The sequence below is a fragment of the Notamacropus eugenii genome, chromosome 5 (genome assembly GCF_028372415.1).
Source record: "Notamacropus eugenii isolate mMacEug1 chromosome 5, mMacEug1.pri_v2, whole genome shotgun sequence".
In the NCBI taxonomy this organism is placed as follows: Eukaryota; Metazoa; Chordata; class Mammalia; order Diprotodontia; family Macropodidae; genus Notamacropus; species Notamacropus eugenii.
In genome coordinates this window covers 351,427,562-351,451,922 of record NC_092876.1, presented here as the reverse complement: position 1 = coordinate 351,451,922, position 24,361 = coordinate 351,427,562, and the positions used below count along the sequence as shown (strand labels likewise).

General features: G+C 37.9%; 1 protein-coding gene across 1 annotated transcript in view; it reads left to right on the top strand.

The window, feature by feature from the left end:
- Positions 1 to 13,941, top strand: part of GAP43 (growth associated protein 43) — a 132,122-nt gene extending 118,181 nt beyond the window's left edge. Inside the window, exon 3 of the mRNA XM_072613947.1 lies at positions 13,318 to 13,941. Within this exon, the coding sequence (XP_072470048.1) occupies positions 13,318 to 13,406 (89 nt within the window). The 3' untranslated portion in view covers positions 13,407 to 13,941. The remainder of the gene's footprint in view (positions 1 to 13,317) is intronic.
- The last annotated feature ends 10,420 nt before the right edge of the window (positions 13,942 to 24,361 follow it).

The following is a 24,361-nucleotide window of genomic DNA, read 5'->3' as shown; positions in this document are numbered from 1 at the left end:
TTAAAATATTTTATCAGTGTCCTTCATTACCCATAAAACTTTCGCAAAACTTGTATTAAAACATAATTTATTGTTTTCTTTTGTCATATTGATTATCTCAGAACATAACCCTCCTCCAAACACATGCATACACAGATCTATGAAAATATTGAAATGTTGTTGACCATTAGGGAGAAAGTCAATTAAAATTGACTTCCACTCAAATGCCCCATCATGATTTTTCTAGTGACCTTCAATTCTTAAAATTTGAGCCCATTAATTATTAGATAGGATAGGTCCTAGTCATCTAGAAAAGCTTCAAGTTTGGCCCCAGTGATAGGCTTGTCTGAAAGCAACCTTATCTCAATCTAGACTCTTGACTGGGTTGACATCAAGGTGATTAATTTTTCAGCCATAATGACTCTTGAAAATTATTACTACATTGAGTGATTGCTGTTTACCCTTGTATAAGGAGTTCCCATACTGTTAAAATCATAGATCCTTGAAGCATTGAGATGGAACAACAGTCACATATCCAGGATCTCTTCTTCATTTTGAGGATTTGACAGACTGTAGACAAAGGCAATTAGATGAAACAAATTACTCTCTCTCTCTCTCTCTCTCTCTGTCTGTCTCTCTGTCTCTGTGTGTCTCTCTGTCTGTCTCTGTCTCTGTTTCTCTGTCTCTGTCTTTGTCTCTCTCTCTCTCTCTCTCTCTCTCTCTCTCTCTCTCTCTCTCTCTCTCTCTCTCTCTCTCTCTCTCTCCTCCCACCCCCTTGTTGTAACCTCATTACGAGTTATTGATACCCAGACCCTGAGTTTTCAGGTTTCATTCCTCATGAGCTTAGAAAATTGATCCATTTAATGAGAACTCAAGGGAGATGGTATGTCAACTTCAGGACCCAGACTCCTCTGATATTATCTTGCTAATATTCTCTGTATACTCTCTCTCCTCTGGGTTTTCATGATACTGTTTCTCTCTCTCTCTCTCTCTCTCTCTCTCTCTCTCTCTCTCTCTCTCTCTCTCTCTCTCTCTCTCTCTCTTGCTCTCTCCTTTTCCTCCTTGTTCCCCCTCCTATGTTGTTCAACCACTCTTTTCTCCTTTGCTTTTTTTTGAAAAAAAAAAAATTATGCAAGTTAAGCCCGCTAACTTTGCTTATATCCCCAGGCCCTGTCCAGCCCTTCCATTTTTTGTCTCTATATGTTCTCACCTGATGATCTCATTAGCTCCCATGGATTCAATTCTCATCTCTATACAGATTACTATCATATCTGTACATCCATCTCTAGTGAATGAATCTTCTGAAGTTCAATCCTATATCACCAAATTCTACTGGGCATTTCCAACTGGATATTCCTTAGGCATGTCAAACTTAGTATGCCCACAACAGAATTCTTTAACTTCCCCCTACCCCAAAGAACATCCTTTTGAACTTTCTTATTACTGTTAATGACACTTCCATCCTTCCAGTCACATAGACACCTTGGTGCCATCTTTCATGCCTCACTCTCACTTACACGTTGCCAAATCTGGCATTTCAGTTTCTGCAACATCTCACATGTGTTCCCTCTTGTCCTCTCACTAAGGCACTACCCTAGGTCAGGCCCTCATCACCTTCCTCCTGGACTATTGCAGGTAGTTTCTTATTTGATCTGCCTACCTCAAATCTTTCCCCACTCCAACCTTGTAGCTTTCAAAGTAATTTCCTAAAACTCAACTCTGATGTTGTCATACCTTTGCTCAATAAACTCCACTGGTTCCATTTGCCTCTAGAATTAAGTATAAACTCCCATGTTTGGCGTTTAAGTCTCTTCATAGCCTGGCCTTAGCCTTCCTTTCCAGAATTCTTACAGACTTCTCCTCTCTTTGCACCTCACACTTTAGTCATACTGCTGTATTTGCCATTTCCCACAAATGATTTCTTCTCCCATCTCTATGATTTTGTACTGGCTGGCTCCCATGCCTGGGATGATCTCCCTCCTCCCCTTGACCCCTGAGGAACTTTGGTTCCTTCAAGTCTCAGTTCAAGTGCTGTCTTCCACCTGAAGTCTTTCCAGGTGTCATCCTGGTATCATTGTAGCTGCCAGGGCCCTCTCTCCCCATATTACCTTATGTTCATTGTCTAGACATCATTCACATACTTATATGTGTTGTCTCTTTCGTGAACGTTTAGTTTATGTTAGTGGCCATTCAGTTTTGTTTTTGTATCCCCCCAAGTTAGCATATTATCTAAGACATAGTCAATATCTAGTAAATGAATATTAATTGATTAGTTGATTCTCACTCAGAAAATAGATAACAGCACAAAAGAGCTAGATTTTTTGGGTAAGAGTTTGGCCTCATTTTTTTTTCTTCTTTTCAAAGGATGAAAACAACAGAGGGCAGGCTCATTTCTGTATGGTTAGTACTAAATTTTTCATGAAAGAAATATATGCTTTTATGAAGTATTCTGGTAAAGAAAAGACTGTCCTGCAACTTTCTCTGGAAGGCAGCAGCAATATAAGAACCAATGATCTACCAATTCACTGGGGATAGATCTAGATTGGCATGACTACCCACTTTAATATCCTTGGAAGTTCATGTTTGACTCGCAGCTTTATCATGTCAAGATAATGAAAACTAATTGCCTTTGAAATGGACAGTTCCCTTCTTATCCCCCTCTTGTAGACACTTTTCACTTCAGTCCTATGTATTGCCAATAGCAGTTTCAAAGCTCTGTTTTTTAAAGCTTATTTCAGATTTAATACTTGTAGAAAAGTTGTATTTTTTGCCTATGATTCTAGATTTTTATCTTTTCGGAGAAACTTTCAGAAAAATATTTATTATCAGAGGCTAGTAGTAAAACTTGTTTCTTCAGTTTTCTGACCTAGTGATTTGATGTTGTAACCATTGCTTTGCTCCCAAGTCTACTTAAAGAACTTAAAATGTCTGCCAAGGCTGAAAAATAGTGCCTGTAAGTGTTATGGACCACTGAGGAGTCCAAGTACTGATTGGCAATGGTGGCAGAACTGGAGCTTCTGAGAACAGATGGTAAGCATCTAAAAATATAGTGACTGTTCAACAAATATTTGTTAAGCACCTTTCATATTTGAGGTACTAGGGATATGAAGACAAGAAAACATAACAGTCACTACTCTCAGAGATGTTATATTCTATTGGGAAGATATATGTACACTAAAAAAATAAATGCAAAAATCCAAATTAGTTTGGATTATTTTCATGAAAGAAAGGGTGCAAATTCCTGGGAGGAAGGGCAGAGAGAGGTTTGAAATGGCCTCATGTAGGAGTGGCACCTGAAGTACATTAAAAGAAGAAGGGATTCTTGGTGGTGGGAAGGTGATACATTCTAGTTGTGAGGGACTACTTGTTCAAAGGATTAAAGTTATAATATAGAATGGCATGTATGTATGGCAAACAGTTGGTTTATTTGACTGGAACAGAGAGCAAAATGTCAAAAAAAAAAAAAAAGACTGGAAAGGTTGCTGGGAAACAAGTTTTGAAGGACTTTAAATGCCAGTCTGAGGATTTTGTATTTTTGTTAGGATACCAACCCTGATTTTAAATGTCAAGTTGAGGAGGGTTTTAAGTCTTATTTAATTTTTTATATTTTTAAAATCTTTTTTCCTGTATCTGAATAGAATTTTATCTTAAAAGCAATAGGGAATCATTAGAGTTTCTTGAATGGGGAAGTCATATTGTCAGATCTGTACTATAGAAAGATTATTTTGGAACTGTGTGAGGATGAAGTCGAGAGGGGAGAGATTGGAAGTAGAGACACCAGTTAGGAGCATACTGAAATATTGGACTAGATATGAGCAAGCCCAAATTAGGATGGTTATTGTATATAAGGAGAAAGAAGAGAATGGATGTTACATAGGTAAAGTTAATAAGATCTCTAGTATTGTTTTGGTGGTATGGCGCAGTAGAAAGAACACAGCTCTGGAGTTAGGACACCTGAGTTCAAATACTCTTTCTAAAGTTTACTATCTGTGTGATGTTGCAAGTCGTTCAAGCTCCTTGAGCTTCAGTTTTCTCACCTGTAAAATGAAGGTGGTAGATCAGATGGCCTTTAAGGATCCTTCTGGATCAAAATCTGTAATGTTATACCTATGCGATACCTAACTATAGCCTTTCAGTTTTTATGTCTACCTCTAAAGCTTTAGGTTTTAGAGATCTGACAGCCTTCATCTACCTATTTCCAGTTTCATAACCAGAGAGCTTTAATCCTATCAGGGAGCAATGTGACTGTCTCCCACAGCCAGAATCAGGTTACTTTGATGACTAGCCACTGATGTCATACTGGCTCTCCTTTGAAATCGCTATTTAACTCAAATTCATTTTGCACTGAAGGTTAAAGATTATTCATTAATATTCCTGTATGCTCTTTGATGGTGTATATTTGTGATGTCTGAAAAAATAAAGCTGAGGTTTAAAAGGGTGTCTTCATTTTACTCTCTACAAAGGTTTTAAATATTATTTCAGTAGACAGGACATGTTTTTAAAGAGTTACTTATAATGATTTCTTCAAAAGTGATCTTCAAGTTACAAAAAGCATCATGTATTAAGTTGTCATTTCTTAAATTCTTTTTATGTGTTCTTTTTCACCTATTACCACTGATCCAGGTACCAATATCCTGCTAGAAATAGAGGGCGATTGAAAGAAAAAGAAAAAACCTCAACAAACTAATGGTTTTTTGTCACTAGAACATAGAATAGTTCCTTGGATGTAGTAGGTGTTTCAGAATTAAATAAAATTGATTTGAGTTGAATTAAAAGGAATTGAATTTTATTGAACTAAGTTGAGTTGAGTTGAATTGAATTAAATTCTAGACCACAATCTGTTATAACACTGCTTTGTTTCTGGAAGCTTATCTCCTATAAATGAAAGCTCTGTGAAATTATCATTATCCTTCTGAGATCATGTAGGGAGGTCATTTTCTTCATGATAACGAAGAGCTTGAATTGTGAGAAAACAAAGATGAGTGGAAAACTCTTCCAAAGTTCCCACCTCTTCAAAGGAAGCAGATTGAGAGTCTTGAAAACTCAGGTTTAAACTCTGAGAAAGCAGAAATTTGTAGAGAAATTCTGCTATGGATTGCAAGTACCAATAGACTTGATATGGCTATCACAGTTAATTCCTAAGTGATTTTTAGGAAAAGAATAGTATGGTTAAAAGTTAAACCTATCGGCTCCTCATGGACATTCTCTTATGTTCTTAGAAAGATCATCACAGTAGAGAATATAGAATTTAAATTAAATTAAATTTAAATTTAATTTAATTTAAATTACATTTAAATTAAACATAGAATTTAAAAAATGTAATGGTATTCTTTTCATATTTTTAAATACATAACTCCCACTTCTCAATAAAATTTATCCTCTACTCACCACCTCTGAGTATCTTCCTGTGTACTAATCCACTGGCTCCATCTACTTCATGTTGCGTTTATCATACACTGTATCTTTCCTTTTAAGGTGGGAGGCATGCTTCTCCATCAAGTCCTCTGAAATCACATTTCATCCCTGTTTTAACTAGAGCTCTTCAGTCTTTCACTGTTACCTTTTTGGCCATTATTATCATCACAATATAAACTGCTCTGGTTCTGCTTACTTTGCTTTGTGTCAGTTCATGCAAGTTTAAAGATTTTCTGAATTCATATTCATCGTGTATTATGGAACAATAATATTCTATCACATTAATGTGCTACAATTTATTAGGCTATTCTCTAAACCTTGGATATCATTCTTCTTTCCTTTCTTTGCTTTTGTAATTAAATCAATCTATAGATTGTGTAATTATAGATTTAAATACACATACAAATATATGTATATATTTCCCCTTTAATGCTAATGACTTTCTTCTATTGAGTATCTCCAATTTATCATACATACACATGTACATAATGAAGATGTGCATATATGCACATATACTTATAAGTATGTATATATACACATTTATGTACATATCTATGTATATATTTTGTGTATGTGTATACTATGTACTGTTTCCCCCATTACACTGTGAAATTCCTTGAAAAGGAAATTGAAAATTCCTTGAAAGCAGGGACCAGTTTTTGTCTTTTCATACTCAGTGCAATGCTTGGCATATAGTGAGTGCTTAATAAATACTAATTGCCATGATTTGACCTATATTTGGGACATTTCCCTCTGTTCTGTCTTCTTGGTTGAATATGTAGTCAATAGTTATATGCTGAATCAAAAAGTTTTCACATCATTTTCCTTTTTTGTCATCTCTGCCAATCTGATGAACATAAGGTTAAATGTCAGAGTTTCTTTAATGTGAATTTCTCTTAGTGATTTAGAATACTCTTTCATATGTTTGTGAGTAGCTTGAATTTTCCTCTTTTGGGGGGTAGAGGTGATAGAATTTATAGATTTTCCCATTTGTGACATCCAGAAAATGCTATTTCTTTGTGTGATGTTATTTTGTTTCTGACCTCTGGCGCTAATAAGATGTCATCTGCCGCTAACCTTCATTTCAAAGAACCACTTTCTTCTCTGTACACAATCTCATTCAGCAAGACCTTGAGAGCCTTTGGATCAAAAGCTAGCCTTCAGCAAGTCTTCTGTTTCAACATGGCCTTTCCTATCCTTAGGTCCTTTTTTTTTCTCATCCCTCTACCTAAACAATCATACTGTATAAACTTTTGTAACTATACATTTTAAAAACTTTCATATATACATATATGTGTGTATGTGATCTGTATCTAAGCCTCAAAACAATTCTATGAGGTAAATCAGATATAGTCATTATTATGATTAAAGCACAGAGATCCAGAAAAAAAATCAATTGACTTTCCCAAAGCTATGGAATAAATTACAGGATGAACTAGGATTAAACCTCAGGTCTCCTGGTACTTAATCAAGTTCTCTTTCTACCACTGTGTTCTGACTCTTCATGATCTCTCTCTCTCTCCTTCCCTCCCTCCTTCTCCTCCCCCTTTCTTTCCCTCTTCCTCTCCTCTCCCCTCCCATCTCCTTTCCTCTTTTTTCCTTTGCTTTCTCCTCTCCTTCCTTTCTCTCCCCTCCCTTCCTTTCTTTTCTCCCTTTATTTTTTCTTTCTTTGGCTTTCCTAACATTGTTTTCTCCCCATCTTCAGTTTTTTGTAAACTTCATAGTGTGCTTGTGTGTTTCATCTACTAACATTTTATAACGAACATTTATAATATATTCAATAGCTATAAAAGGTGTCATTCATTCCCCCCAGGAGTTCTTTGGATAGAAATGCCATAATATTGTTAATAGAAACTAACCTCTTTCTCCTCCAGTTTTATTTTATAGTATCTTCCTTGATGGGTAGCCTGGTGGTACAGCAGATAGAACAGTGGGCCTGGAGTCAGAATGATTTATCTTCCTGGGTTCAAATCTGGCCTCAAACACTTACTGTCTATGTGACCTTGGGCAAGTCACTTAACCCTCTCTACCTCAGTTCCCTCATCTGTAAAATAAGCTGGAGGAGAATATGGCTAACCAGTCCAATATCTTTACCAAGAAAACCCCAAATGGTGTCATGAAAAGTAGGAAACAACTAAATAGCAACAATTTAACAGACAAAATACTGAGATCCTGCAAGGTAAAGCAATTCACCCAAAGTCGCATGACATACATTCTTTCTGATCCAACCTACTGAGCTGCTTTTGAAAAGTCATATGATCTGTTTTGCCTCAGTGGCTTTGCTTGTAAAAAGAACATTCTGTGTCTCTATGCCTTCCTTCCCTTTGAGGATGTTTGTTTATTGACGAAGGAGTGTACATATAGTATACCCCTTAATCAGAAAGCAACTAAGAATTATTTCCTGTCATAGTGTCCTATAGTTACAATGAACTCTTGTAAAATTTGATCCTTTCTGTTAGACGTAGGCAATGAGCAGAGCAGAGGAAAGTGAAGAACACGGAAATTAATCTCAGAAGGTTGTTTTCTTGAGGTGGAGTACAGAAAGCCTAACAGCTTTACAGAATCACTTCAATCAATCCTTTTCCTTATCTCTTGGGAATAAGCCCCTCTTTCCTGTACTTTATGATTATACTCAATTTACACAGTCCAATCTTCCTTCCCTCAAGTTTCCCATCTCAAGTCAAACCCGAAAGTAATGGTAAAGCTTTTATGCTCCCATAAATGTTTGCTCCTTCTTCCAAGCCACTGAACCCATAATTGTTTCAGTCAAACCATAACAATAAATACATCAGGTCAACCAATAACTGCACTGAAATTAGACCATTATCACAGACCTACTTGTTGCTCACCGTCCACCAGTCATAAAAATGTAACATTTTTATTAGATGTAACCATATCAGTTTTTAATAATCTCCAGTCTACACGGAGCAAAAAACATAGAGAGACCTAGCAGAAGAAATAAAAATCCTGTGTAAATAGGACAATATGAATGTCATCTTTGTTAGGACTACAGAGGATGGATTTTGCATACTAATACTTAAAAAAATGTATAAACAGCAATTATTTTATCCACCCATCTATTAATCAATAGAATATTAAATATTTAAAAAAATCAGGATATCAACTTTTCTCATAACCATTTCTTTTTGAACCCCATTGAAAGAGGTATGGATGGCCTATTCAGAAAAATAATCACATTTAAAATAATAAAACGGCATGGTGTAATGGATGAGAAGAGCTAAGTTTATATACCACCTGAGATAAGTATTTGCTGTGAGACCTTAACCAGGTTCCTTAATTTCTCAGTAATTTAGGTAACTCTTTAAGTCCCTAAATTGCAGAATAGGTTCTGCTCTCCATTGGTAAAGGGAGTTTTCTTACTAGGAGATCTAAACCAACATAACTACATATATGGACCAAAAACAAATAAAATGACAGCTTACCTTTATTAAGATTTGCAAAACACTTTCTTCAGAACCTGCCAAGGAAGTGTAAAAAAAAATTATCTCCATTTTACAGATGAAGAAGCTGATGCTTTGATAATTGGTGACTGCTCCACGATCTAGTTCAATACGATATTAAATCATTCCAAAGAAGGAAAATATTATTCTCATAATAATATTAAATGAATAGAATACAACTCCCCTTTTCTATCCCTTCTTTTACTCCCTCCAAATTTTTGTCAGGCTCTACTTTGCTAAGTAAATTCCCTGAGAAGATTCCAAATAATTTTAATAAAATCTCACTGGAAAACGTAGGAGAGTCTCATAGCAGAGGCTGTGAGTTATAGGATTAATTAGCACACAAAGGTTGTGCCCTGAACAAAGTTGTCCATTGGGAAATGGGAAGCAACAAAGGAGATACTACTTTTTGTACCACCAGAATCAGTTCACGTAATGAGAAAGTATATGATTTTTAGACCTCTGATTTTATTGGTGCTATCACCTCCCAGTGTGGAAACCTCTTCTACCCAGGTGTACCAAGTCTTAACTTTAGGGTATCATCTTAGAGAGTTGCCTGAAGCACTGAGAAATTCAGTGATTAGTCACCCAGCTAGTATGTAGTAGAATTTGAATCCAAGTTTTCTGGGCTGTGAGGTCTGCCTTTTCTCTCCAGTCTGAATCTCCTTCACAGGTCTGTATCAAAGTGAGAGGGTAAGTAGCAATTCGGAAATTGTGCATGGAGTAAATAACCCTCAATTTATTGGATCAAATTCATATGAAGTAATCCGAATGAGATAAATCATTCAATATCAGGGCCAAACTGGAAGACAAAGAAATGTTTGGTGTTTTTTTTTTCCATATTGGTACTTCTGACAGTGTTTAAAAAAAATCCATTCTGCCACAAAGAATTTACTGCCAGATGTTTGTGATACCCTTTATTACAGTCTAACTGACCAGGGGAAATACATATATGTGAGGGTCTTGTTTTTGTTTGTGAATGATTACAGAGCAATACAGCTAAGTTTAAAAGAAAACCAACAATACAAGAATCCCAACAATATATGGAATAAACCAGTAACTAATCGATCAATCAATCAGTTCTTAAGTGTGTATCAAGTGCCAGATACTGAACTAAAGACTGGAAATTAAAAGAGCCAAAAACATGGCCCCTGGCTTTGAGAAGCTCACGTTCTAACAGGGGAGATAATACATAAATGGATATGTTCATATATAGTATATGCAATGTAAATGGAAGGTAATCATAAAGGGAAGGAACTAGATAAGGGTATGGGAAAGGAAGATGGAAGAATCAGGTAAATGTCTTGCAGAAGGTGGAATTTGAACTGAGCATTGAAGGCACGAGGCAGCTATGAAGAGGGAGAGTATTGGGAGATAGCCACACTGGGTCAGGAAATAGAATGCCATGTCCAAGGAACAGCAGGAGAAGGAGAAGGGAATTTTAAAATTTGATCTTAAAGGGAAAATATCAGGTTCTAGCATAGTCCTCTCTTTTCCCTTCAGCCCTATAATATGCTTCATTTCTCCCCAAGGATTTGTTCTTTCTATTTCCTACTGGATGGACTTATCCCTTGGCAAACCTTGTTGATGTTGGGATATTCCCATTCCTAAGCTATGGCTTCCATCATCATTTAACCCAGTTTGAAAGCCATACAAGAAAACTAGTTTCATTAACAGTGTTTGTATTTTTTTTTACCAAAGCACTATCATCTATTAAATCCTCCATTTTATTTAATAGGCTGTGTCATTTCCAAACATAAAATCTACTTTTAAAGGATGAAGATTTGCTCCCACTGAGGATGTCCAAGGGCATGTCATATAAGCTCTGACGCAGTTTTAAAAAGTTCTGAGAAGTTTTTTTTTTTGTTTTTTTCCCCCAATGGCAGTACCACTACAAAACGTGTATGCTCTCTCCAGGAACTATTTCAAAGTGAATGATATTCCTTTGATTGTATTTTCCTACAGCAACCTGCCATTTTTAATCTCTTTTCTCCTCCAATTCATTCCACACACTGCTGTCAGATTAATCTTTCTAGGGAAGTAGAGCTAAGATGGCAGAGTGATAGAAAGGAATGTGGTTGAACCTCTATACAAACTGCTCCTAACAGATCCAGAAAATGCATCGGACTGCATCCTGATGAGTAAATCCAGAAAAATCGATGAATCTTTCTAAAAACGCTACTCAGGTGATGTCACTGTCCTTCTCAAAAACCTTCAATGATACCCTGTAACATATTCCTGAAGTCCAAGTTCCATAGCCTTGAATTTGGAGTCCCCTTTACTCTCACCCAAATTCCCTTTCTGATTTTGTTTTATACCACACCCACAATGAACACTCTACATGCCAACCACTTTTCTCAAACATATTCGAAGCCTCTGCCTACACATATTAAATCCCCTCCATTTAGAATGCCTACTTTCACCCTATTTCACCTGTCAGAATCCAAAGCCATCCTCCAAGTCCTAATTGAAATTCTACCCCTTCTATGACATGCCTCCCAACTAACATCTCTCCTTCCTTTGAACTCAAATACCATTTTGTTCTTGGCACTTTTATGAGGCTTATCACATTCTGTCTTGATGACATTAGAGTCAAGACATGAATCCAAGTTTTCCTACTTTTCAATCTAAATTTCTATTGACCAGGCCATGCTGTTGAATTTAACCTGTTTTTTTCAGTCACTTTTCATTCATGTCCGACTCTTTATGATCCCATTTGGGTTTTCTTGGCAAAGATACTGGAGTAGTTTGCCATTTCCTTCTCTTGTCCTAAGGAAGATCAAAACTAACCTTTTTTTCCCATAACCCCAGAGAGTACTACATGAAGGTAAAGAGCAATGGTTTTTTTTTTCACATTTGTTCATTTTATTTTTAATTTTTGGAATAAAACAAGCATTTCCATAACATAAAAAAATACAATTGCACATGAAATTGCAAATCTATTATGTATAACTTGCTATTGCTTTTAAATATAAAGCTATCATGTAAATTTCTTTTTTTTTTTCCCCTCCATCCCCTTTCTCCAACCCTTCTTAGAGATGGTGGCAATGTTTGTTTTGTAAGGAAGGGTCTTCAATCTATTATTAGAAATATTCTGTCAGGAAACCAGAGAAGATAGAATGATTGGCAATTCCTCCTGACTGAAAGTAAACAGACAAGCAAATGACAGTAATTGACACCCACTAATTAGTTTATTTAATAATCTATTTGATATCATGAAATCAACTTTCTGGGTAGTTTAAGGAAACTTAAAGTAAGTCCTCTCCAAAAAGGCTTCTTATTTTTCAGAGGATTCTCTTGAAAACCCTTAGCAATGTTTCTGGGCATATACCTTTAGGTCCATTAGGATGATTTCATCTACTCTAAATAAGCAACTGATTCTTTCTTTCTATTCCCATCATCACAATCCAAGAACAAGCCATTCTAACCTTCCTTTTGTACACACTTGATCCTGTTACTTTTGTCCAGAATCCCTATTGTCTGCCAAATAAAGTCTAAATTTATTAGCTTGGCCTTCCAGGTCCTCCACAGTCTGGTACTAGCTGATGATTTATGCTTTTTTCATACTGTTCTTTAGGTTCTATCTCATACAAACGACCTTCCATGTGTTCTACATCTCTACATTCAAGCTACCCTGGACTGCTAGTGATCCCTGCGACATATCCCTAACTATCATGCCTCTATATATCTTTGTTTGTTCTAATTCCTCTACCTTTTGTGCCCTCCCTCATATCTCCCCTGAGGGAGGGCACACATCTGTTGTAATCTTATCTATCCTTTAATATTTAGTTCAAATATCATCCCCAAGATGGAAATTATTTTTTCTCTTTAGACTCTACTTTGACATTTATTATCTACCATTTTGTATTATTAAGTATATGGCGTAGCCCTTCCCCAACTCTCTCCCAGACTGGACCTCAGGCTTCGTGCAGGAAAGTTTTCATGTAGAAGATGCATTTTCGGTCAGTCAACAAATATTGGTTAATCATGGTGAAATGAGATGACGAATGTGAGCATACTTTGAAAATTATAAAAGTATGATGTGAATATAAGTTATTATTATTGTTACTAATATAAAATGGGTCAATTTAACCCTAATAGAAGGTAGGCATATGAGCTATGTTACTTCTTTTAAATATGGTTTGTTGTGTTGATATCTTGGGTTTTAGGACTTGGAATGTGGGACTGAGTTAATTGTCTAATTATAATGGTCATTTCTTCTCAGCAAGAAGTTGACCACAAAAATTACCCATTGGACTCTGGAGTCATTTCCCACGGGTTATTGAGTGATTATTCCAAAGTAACCAATTTCCAACACAGGAACCAGTTCTTGAGTCAATAAATAACTTGTTTCCTTCTCAGGAAGGTATGGACAAACTTGATCCTAAAAGCAACCCATGTGATAATATATTAATGATAATATTTTCTTTTTTTATTTTTTTCCTCTTCTTATCTTCCTCAGAAGCTGTAGAAGAAACCAAACCTATGGAAAGTGCCCAGCAGGAGGAGGAGAAAGGAGATGAGAGCAAGGCGGACCAAGAACATGCCTGAACCTTAAAGAAATGACTCCCTGCCTCCCCTCCCTCCCTCCTCCTGACCCATGTCTCTCTGCACCCCCTGCCCTCCCCCCACTCCTGAGTCCCCCTTCCTATCCTGCTCACATCCGTGGGCCTGTCTTCTCCCCCTGCCCCCCACAACCCTCTTTCTCTCTGTGTGGCAAACATTTAAAAAAAAAAAAAGCAGGAAAGATCCCAAGTCAAACAGTGTGGCTTAAACATTTCTTTGTTTCTTGGTGTTGTTATGGCGAGTTTTTTGGTAATGATGATCCAATCATTTGGGAAATTCTTGCACTGTATCCAAGTTTTTTGATCTGGTGCGTGTGGCCCTCTGGGAGTCCACACTCCCTCTCTCTCTGTTCCAAGTGTGTGTGCAATGTTCCGTTCATCTGAGGAGTTCAAACTATCGAGTGAATTCAAAAACGTTTTTCTTTTCTCCTTTTCAATGTGATGGAATGAACTAAAAGGAAAAAAATTAAAAACCCAGTTTGTTTTAAAAAAAAATAAAGCAAATGTGCCAATTAGCGTAACTTGCGGCTCCAAGGCTCCTTTTTCAATCTGAATATTAATAAATGATGAGAGTAATCATATGCATATGACTGTGTGTTTCTCTATCATCTTCTCTTTGGCCCCAACTTGGTTTGCTTACATAGCGACAACCTATGTTTCTTCCCAGTACGGACAGGTTCCAGATCTAGTTACATCAATCTAACCCTTGAGCTGGGAAAGCCAGGTACTGGTGAATAACAAAAACACAGCATGTTGATTGTCAATCAACGGCACCCCGCCCTAAGCATGGAGTATACAAAGAGAAGTACAACCATGGTCCCAGTCCTTAACGAGCTTGTGTTCTAGCAGAAGAGACACTATACAAAAAAAAGCAAAAAAACTCAAGAAACAACTATGCACCAACAAGATAGATAACAAAATATATGAAAAGTAATTTGTTGTGATGAGAACAATATTGACAATAATGCATCATAACAATTATTGACATTTGTGTAAAGTTTTTACCTGCTTTAGCCCATTGGAGCTTCATAGTAGCTGTGTGAGACAAGTAACACAAATATTAATTTCCCCCATTTTAAAAATGAGTAAATAGGCTAAAAGCGATGTTTGTCATTCGTCATGCCTCTAAGAACTGTGAGTTGTGGCAGGAATCTATACAGACTTGTTAGGGAAAGTGGGTGTTGTCCAGGGCTGATATCCCAGATCTTTAAAGAAATATCTTGAGATAATTTTATTATCTCAGGAATCATTAAGACCAAGTACTTCTATTTCATCCAAGGTGTTATAACTTTGTATTCTTTTGGCTTGTACATTGTACTCTTTGATTTTTTTAGGGGATTTCTTTTCAACCAACTACCAATCTACTCTATCCAATCCTTCTTTAACTAATTAACTGACATGCTTATAGGATACCCCTAGTCAGGACAGTTATCAGAATCTTCATTAACTATGGCCATCAGTCTCTTTGAAATATTCTTTATTTGAACTTAAATAGTTCAGACTGAAACAAAGCAAAAAAATCCTCTAGTCCCAAGGTATCTGTATGACAATTAAGAATCCAGAACAAACAAAAAAACAGTAGGCATCTCAATCAAACCTACTATAGATCTATTAATATGTTATGCTTTATGTCCCCTGTGATCACATGTCCATTCCATCTCTGCCTAGATACACACAGAGCTCCTATCTTCTTGCACCCCAATATAGTGTTTCTCTCCTGCCATAAAGGAAACAACTGAATTAGAATAAATACTTTTATTCTGAGTATTACTCTAATACACTATTAAATAATAGTGGGTATTCTGTAAACTTTTATTCTGAGTATTACTCTAATACACTATTAAATAATAGTGGGTATTTTGTAAACTTCCTAGTGCTAGAAAACAAGAATCTCATCACAATGTGAGCAGGCAGTGCTTATAAGGACTTGGGATGGAGACTACAACACTTGAAGGCTAGTGGAACCTCCCTGACCCTCAGTTTCCTCAGTTTTAAAATGAAGTTATACTAAATGAACTTAATGTTTCTTCCTGCTCTTGACCTATGAGCTTATTAACTGTAGGCACTTCATCAATCATTCCTTTAATAACAGTAAAACTGCTTCTTTGACTAAGTCCTTATCAATTCCTTCTGCAAAATGCAAAAACTCACATAAAAGCTGCCAATGACATTGACCTCCGTTGGTGGTTGTCCATCATTCTCGAAGAGGACCAATATGACATCACCATGATAAAGTCAAGTTTCCATGTGTCCAACTGTGGCTAATCAGACCAGTATGAGCTTGGAATACTCTACCACAGACTGGGCACAAATAGTCCATGTGAACATTTGGGGTGGTTAATCCAAATTTGCACATCTTACATTTCCTCTGTGTTGCTTCAATTCTGATTTGCTCATAGAGCGCAGCATCCTTTCTGATGTGGGCACGCCATGCTGAGCGGTCCTGTGCCAGTGTCTCCCATGTCTCACAATCAAATCCAAAGTTCTCGAGAGAGACCTTGAGAGTGTCCTTGTATCACTTCTGACCACCATGTGATCGCCTGCCCCATGCGAGTTCTCCATAAACTTGTATTTTTGGCAAGTGTACATTTTGCATTCATCGTAGTCAGCCCACTGGAGTTGCACTCTCTGAAGCACAGTTTGAATGCTAGGAAGTTTAGTTCGAGCAAGGACCTCAGTTTCTGGTACCTTATCCTGCCAGGTGATCTTCAGAATGTTCCTAAGACAGTTCAAATGGAAATGATTCAGTTTCCTGGCATGGTGTTGGTAGACTGTCATAGGCATACAACAATGAGGTCAGCACAACAGCTCTGTAAACCTGTTACTTCCTCTGCAAAGGCAGAATCAGTAGAGTATAAGCTTTCATAGAACATGCCAATCTGAAAGGGTTTAGGAACGGACTGTAAATCTGTTGTCCAAAGATCAGTCATATGAAGTTTGGTAGCCTCCTTTCATTGGCCACCTAGTGATCCATATCCTTTTCAGCCACAGCAGTTCATGAACACTATCAAAAAAGATGTGAAATGGGCTATAATCTGCATTGGTGAGCTGAATTCCCACAACTAAGAAATCATAGATCCATGATATTAAAAATATTTGGATTCTTACTTAATCTTGATCCAACAATGAAATTCTACACATTAATCAGGATGCCCTTTTGGGTAATACGAATTATCTGACTATGATTTCATCAGGTTTAAGAAAAAGTAATGAGAGGCAGCCCTGTGGTGGAAATAAAAAGCTGGCTCAAAAATCAGTAAAATCTGGGTTCAAGTCCTATGTTGGACATATCCCAGGTTTGTGGCCCTAGGCAAGTCACTCAACCTTTCCATCAAGTCAACCAGCATTTATTTAGTGCCTACAATGTTCCAGGCACTGTGATAAGTACTGGGGATACAAAGAAAATAAAAAAAAAAACAGTCCTTGCTTTCAAGGCTTTTACAGTCTAATGAGAGTGACAACATCCAAGCAACTATCTACATATAAAATATATACAGGATAATTTGAAGATCATTTCATAGGGAAAACATTAACCTCAAGGGGAATAAGGAAAGGCATTTTGCAGAAGGTGATATTTTAGTTGACCCTTGAAGGATACAGAAGGTGGAGATCAGGAATGATAGAATTTCAGGCCTTAGGAATAGCCAGAGAAAATGCACAGAGACAGGTGATGGAAGAGCAAAGAGTTCACTGTCACAGGGTCATAGAGTACATGGGAGGAAGAAAAGTATAAGAAGACTGAAACAATTGCAGTCAGGGACCAAGTCATAGAAAACTTTAAAAGCCAAGCAGATGTTGTGCTGGCTCTTAGAGGTGGAAGGGAGCCACTGAACTGAACTGGATCAGGGAGAAGGGACTAGCAGGAACAGACCTGTTCTTTAGGCAGAACAATCTGACAGTTGAATGGAGGAGGAGCTACATTAGAATAGGCTTTACCTAATGTCATTCTATGGGTCAGCCTAGGAAATACTGTAAGACTAAGGTGAAGCAAAGGTATACACTTACATTAGTAGATAGGAGTTCCCTCATCTGGGAGTTCCTCAAATTGATGATATCACAAATCGACTTATAGCTCAAGAAATAATGATGCACAGTCAGTGACTGAGGTGTAGACACCCCAGAGTTGCCAACATTTTGATAGACAACTTCTACAAAGTGTAAAAATTCATATTAATTCACTTGTGTAAAACTCTTATTTGGTCCTAGGATGTATATACATATTCCCTCTCCTCATCACTTTCCACAACTGAATGCAGGAGTACAGCCAGAAAAGTACAGGTAGAAACAATGGTTTATGTCATTGGAATCTGTGGTTATAAGCACAGCTCAGCTTCACTTAAATTCAATTCACTTGCAAGTCAAGACCACCATCCCCATGCCACTGGTTCTCTTGTAGGAGGAAGGATGAGCAGCTACAACAGCCAACAATAAGCACTACTTCTTGGACCTCATAACCACTACTGGCTAGTGTATACTAGTACCAATGCATCGATCTTGCTTAGGGGTTCACACTATAGCCCTGGTATCAGTTTCACACACACACACACACACACACACACACACACACACACACACACACACACAAACACTATGCTTACCATCCCTTCCCATGAAGAGTCTTCTATTTGTAGAACAGTAAACGAAGATCTACAGGTGAAAGACACAGGGAGGCAAAGTTTGTCTCTCTCTAAAACAAATAAACAAATAATGTCCTCACAACCCTATATTCCAAAAGGACATAGGCAACTTCAGGAAGTAGTTAGCACCTTATTAATTGGAAAGGGCAAGGTGGCCACTTATTGAGAAGATCCAGTTTTGTAGGGGGAATTCTTGCTTCTGATTCCCACCCCCAACTTGATGTCTTAGCTTTCTCTGGCTGCCCCAGCCACTTTGGGTACGCTACTACCCAGCCAGCAAGGCAAGGCATAAAAGTCTACTGCAGTTTGAAAGCTCCATTAGAATAGGCTTTATCTAATGTCATTCTGTGGGTCACACCTGAGGGGTGCTGCTGTGAAGAATTTTAAGGGTCAAATCATAATGAACACTCTTTTTATTCAGAACTAAACCTTATTCAAGAAACTGAAGTGTTAACTCACAACAACATAACAACTTATTGCTAAGGTGACCACATAGCCTTAAACAAAACATATCATTCCGGACATAACATGGGGCAAAGAATATATCAGTGCATTCAGTATGTACTTCACCCCTAGGTCACAATAGTTGCAACCCCCTCAATTAAGATAGAGTGTCCAAGTAAAGTCTCTTTCATCTTGACTCAAGGCTGAATTCCAAGCCCCACGGCCCCTCCTCTCTGGGCCAACTGCTCCCAGCTCTTACCTGGGTTCATATGCAGGCAGTTTTCTGTTCTTGCTCCTTATTTCAGCTCACAGAGGAAGGGACTGCTCTACTCCAAGCTCTCCCTGCTCCTGCCTGACAGCAGGCTGCAGGGGCTCCTGCCTCCAGCTTCTGTCTTTGGGAAAACAAAGCTTAACAGGGCAACAACAACATTTACACACATTACCAGCACCCTATCTCAATTCACTTTTAAAGCCCAGAGGCTCCTTGATAATAACATCTCTTAAAAGGGACTTAAGCTAAGCCTCCTTCCTGTAGGAAGGTCTGTATCAACAAGGACCCTGGCATACACAGGAGGGCCTGCTGTACAGGTTCTTAGATCTGCTTTTCTAAAAGGAAACCAACTTTTGAGGGATCAACAATCTACTTTAATCAAGCAGGTATATCATTCACTTAGTTTAGGAGGAAGAGTCAGCACCCTGAACTTCAGAGAAAATACAAACAGAAATTACAAGCAGAAATTACAAACAGAAAGACCAACAGACTGGGCTTTCAACTGTCTGACCATAGACAATACATGTATCATTGCCAGAGAGAGAAGCACCAACATCTGGGTTTTCAAAGCCAGGGTGCCTTCTTAAAACGGCTGCCCAGAGTTTCATCTGACACATGAATCTTATTCCAAAAAATAAGCCTCAAAGCAAAACCTCACCTCAGAGTATGTGTGTATGTGTATGAATATATATATATATATACACATATATATATACACACACATATATATGTATATATATATATACACACACACATATACATATGTACATGTATGTATACACACACATATATCTATATCTATATATCTATCTATATCTATATCTATATATCTATATACTCTTTTCAGGTCTGGAGGGCATGACCCTCGTGACCCTGAAAATCATTAGAAATTAGTAGAAGGTGCCTGAGGCCTATTAATGGGTGAGGAAGATCTTTAATTCTTCCCCCCACCCACCATTAACCTTACAAGGACATACACACACACAGTTTTAATCCACTATGTGTTACTTGCCTGGCTCAGTGCAGAGAACGCACCTGTGCAGCACCAAAATTGGGCATCTCATTGGCTTAGTGCCCAAAAGTATGAGAGCCCACATACTTCAATACCTGATGTCAAGGGAGATTAATCCTTCAGAAGTTTATAATTCAGCCTGAGGCTGGGAAACTGAATTTCAAAAGAAAAACAACAAAACAATCCCACTTTATTTATGGATTACACCTGGTTTAGCTCAGCTTCTTGGAGCCCCTCTCCTCACCTACCCCAAGCATGTGAAGACTTCTGCCATCAGAATGGGCAAATAAGAACAATTTGTTCCAATGACCATGAAAGCAATTGAAGCAGGCACTACGGAGGGCTCTTAGAGCTTAGTCAGACATCAAAGACACCAAAGTCATGCATTGCATCCTAGGCCATTGCCAGTCATCCTGACTTTTGTCCTGCCACTGAACTGAGATGACTCTGGAAGAGAGTGCTGACAACTTTGGCAACTCTGTCTCACTTAAATCCAATTCACGTGCAAACCAAGACATCACCCCATGATATCATTGGTCCTTTTTGAAAACAAAGGACAAACAATGACATGGCCGGCCAACCTGACCCTTTATCTTTTCTTCACAAGTGGATCTCGATCTCTGTAATGGCAAGCAAAGCAGGATTTTTTGCTATTTTTCTGGATTGGGTTTTAGCCAATCAAGTGCCTTTGATTCAGTCTTGCATTTGATTGAATTAAGAGTCTTTGACTGGGAATAGTATATATATTGTATTGCTTGGAGGGAGAGGAAGGAGTAGAGAGAGAAGTAGAGCTGAGAGAGAGAAGCGAGCATGAGTGATCTAGGTGAACTTGCTTACGGGGAGCCTAACAGAAAGAATATTTGTAATGTCTGCACTTCCTCTGTTGATCTGTGTTGATTTCTCAGACATAACTCCTGTCTGTTGGTCTGTGGTAATTTCTCAGACGGAAGTTCTGTCTGTTGGTCTTTATGAGTGAATTGAGCCGAAGGGCAGAGATCTGCCCACAGGAAGGAGGTTTAGCTTAACCCCTTTTAAGAGCCGTTAAAGTGAATTGAGATGATGGTTCTGGTAATGTGTATAAATATTGTTGTAGCCTTGTTAAGCTTTGTTTTCCTAGAAACAGAAGCTGTGGGCAAGAGCCCCTGGAGTCTGCTGTCAGGTGGAAGCAGTAAGAGTTTGGAGTGGAACAGTCCCTGTGAGCTGAGACAAGGAACGGGAGAAGAGAGCTGCCTGCGTGTGAACCCAGGCAAGACCTGAGAGCAGCTGGCCCACAGAGGAGGAGTCCTGGGGTTTGGAAGTCAGACTTGAGTCAAGATGAGAGAGGACTTTACTTGGACATTGCGTGTTGGTTAAGGAGATCGTTCTTGCAGTGACTTACAGGCACATGCCATATGACATACTGACTGTTATGTGATACGTATCTGTGTCAAATGATATGTTTTGCTTAAGGACATTGCTATGAATGTAATGTTTTACTTTACTGAACAAGGTTTAATTTATTGCTGAATAGAGAGTTCGTTATGCTATGCAATTAGATCCTTAAAATTATTCACAGCATCAGTCCTCAGGTGTGCTTCTGTGATTGGTGTTACAACCTCCTATCTCTAGACCTTTGCTGTGGCTATCTCCCCATGTCTGAAATGTCCTTCTTGCTCACCTCTGCCTCACAAAATCTCCCACTTTCTGCAATACTCAGCTCAAGCATCACCATTTTATTCGCAATGCTTTTCTTGATTCTCCCAATTACTAATACCCTCCCTCCTGAATTACTCTGTGTGTGTGTGTGTGTGTGTGTGTATGGTGTATACAAACAGATAGATAGACAGACAGACAGATAGATAGATATTTTTCATGCATATTGAAAGTAGGGATTGTCCTTTTTTACTTTTGTTTCCATAGTTCCAAGCACAGTACTGGCACTTTGACACTTGATAAATAGTTATTAATGCTATCTACCTTCAGAGAGAGAATTAATGAAAGAAGGGAAGATTAAAGTGTTTTCCTCACTTTACTCTACTTGCTTTTAAAAAATATAATATGACTAATATTATTAATGCATGTGACTTCATATATGTAATGAGCATCACATTTCTTGTTTTCTTAATCAGTGGGAAAAAAGATGGAGGGACCAAAAATTCGGAACTGAAAACTTAAAAAAAATGTTTTTAATTGTTTGAATGATAGGCCCTTTTTGGGCCAGGAAAACATTTCAAAGGTGCTGCGATGCCATTGAAGTGCTAAGGATGTATCAGCATAAAAGTGTGCTGACTTTAGAACAATATGGAAATAACATGAATAAATAGTACACATGTGATGAAAGTAAATCTAACAAGCACCACCATTCATTATTATTTTATACTTTGTATGAATATTCAATTTAAGGATAATTCCACATTTATTAAATGTCTATCCTTAGTTGAATGTGTCAGACACACGAGGAAGAACATTTAAATAAGACATGAACCCCAATCTCATGAAGTTTGCAGTCTAAGTCATAGCAGATTGATAAGATGGAGAAAAAAACGATAGCCAATTCAGAATGTTCTTGGACAATACTTGCTGGGAGACAATAATATATAAGCAAAATCAAAAGAGGCTTTTGTCTCCATGCTTGACAGGGTATATGACTAAAAAGGAATAACAAGTTTTGCTAGTAGAGTTAGCAGACTAGTAAAAGAACAATGGGTTTTTATGGTGGAATGGCAGAAATAAAATGAGAGAAATGGAATTTGGAATACCTTGACCCTATTCCTGGAATTGTTACTGAATTAGTGTCCTTGGACCAGGCAATTTGTTTCCCATGCCTTAGTTTTCCATTTCTTAAAAGTGTGAGGTCAGTCATGTACAACCACAGGAGTATGATAAACCCATATTGTTTGTCTTTCATTCTCAAAGAGGACAAAAATGACATCACTATGTTAGTGTCAAGTTTATAGACTGTAACTGATCACATGAATATGATTTTGTCATGCTGTACCACAGGTTGGGTAAAAATGGTAAAATGGCATGGGTGATGTCTTTTGGTTTATGCATAAATTGTGTTTAAGTGAGGCAGAGTTGCACAAAGTCATTGGCCTCACTCTCTCTTCCAGAGTCATCTCAATTTAATAGCAGAACAGAGTCAAGACAACTGGTGAAAGATCAGGATGCAGTGGATGACCTTGGCATCTTGGATACCTGACCAAGCTCCAACGCCTTCACAGAGCCTGGTTCAGCCACCTCTGTGGCCTTTGGAACAAATTGTTCTCATCTATCCATTCTACCAGGGAAGTTTTCATATGTTTGGGGTTGACACTCCCCAACTCATAGAAGGGTTTGATACCCCTCAATTACCTTCAATCTGTTTTAGCCCATCTGCTGAAACAGTTTACTGAGGTGTTGCTGCTGCATGTGCTACTGCCTCTTGGAGCCATAGATCTAAGCTGGGTGGATCAGGTGGACATCAAAGGAGCCCTAAAAAGGGCTCAGCACCTCTCACAGAGGTATTAGTCTTCCCTGATCACATCCTACAGCCCTAAACACATGTACACAGGACACAAAAGAAAAGGAGAAAAACTAATCAGCATTTATTAGTAAGTCTATAAAAAAGTATGTGCTCTGCCTCTCCTTTCTCTTTGTAATTTATTAATTTTTACTTGTTTTCTTTGGGAGTACTGAGTGTTTTGAGCAGATTTTTCCTTAATTAAAAAATAACATGAGAAATAATAGAAGATAAGAAGGAATCATGGGATATTCTTTGTCAGTGAAGTCATTTTGCACTGATGGAACCCTGGAAATAGGCTTAGGGCTCATAAAAACAGACCATTTTGTAAGTAGCTAGGGTATGATTAATGGCCCTTAGTTGGAACTCAGGCATTCCAAAACGTGGCGATGCCTCTGAATGTCCTGATGTCAGAGTTAACTGATCATACTGCACTTTTCTGGCTTAGCCAAGGCCTTTTCACTACTTGTGTATACAAGAAGGGAACTCAACTGCAGACAAGCAAGCGCATTTCGTCCTGTTCTTCAGCCAGTTGCTAAAGCGCTGACCAATTTGTAGTCTAAGAAGACTGAGAAGACAAATTGGGATGATTTGAAGTTAAAAGGCGTGTGTGTGTGTGTGTGTGTGTGTGAGTGTGCGTGTGTGTAGCGGGGGGAGGGTTGCTGTACAATGCTGGGATAGAGAGGTGTGAAGTTTGAAGACTGATGAAAGTATGGCAAGTGGTATGTTGGCACTAAGTTGTGATTGGAACATTCTAGGAACAAGTACTTCAAATTGAGCAGATGTTTTCCATGGACCTGCCTAGAGACAGAATTCTTTCCCATGGGAACAAAATTCTCCATAGTTTCTTCATATATTCTCCCCAAAAGCCTTTGCATTAATGTCAAGCTCTCTAGAAGCAATATGAAATAAGAGAAGCCTGGGGTTCTGGGTCCCCAGTGGTATATTATAACCCAACATAAAAAAATTCAGCTTTGAGAAGTAAAAAGAAATTGTCCAAGTTGACAAAACTCCATTTCCACCCACATCTCAGGAGTGTCCAAAAGTTAAATCTACATACATTCTAAGTCCTTGGAATAATGGAAATTCTGTCTAA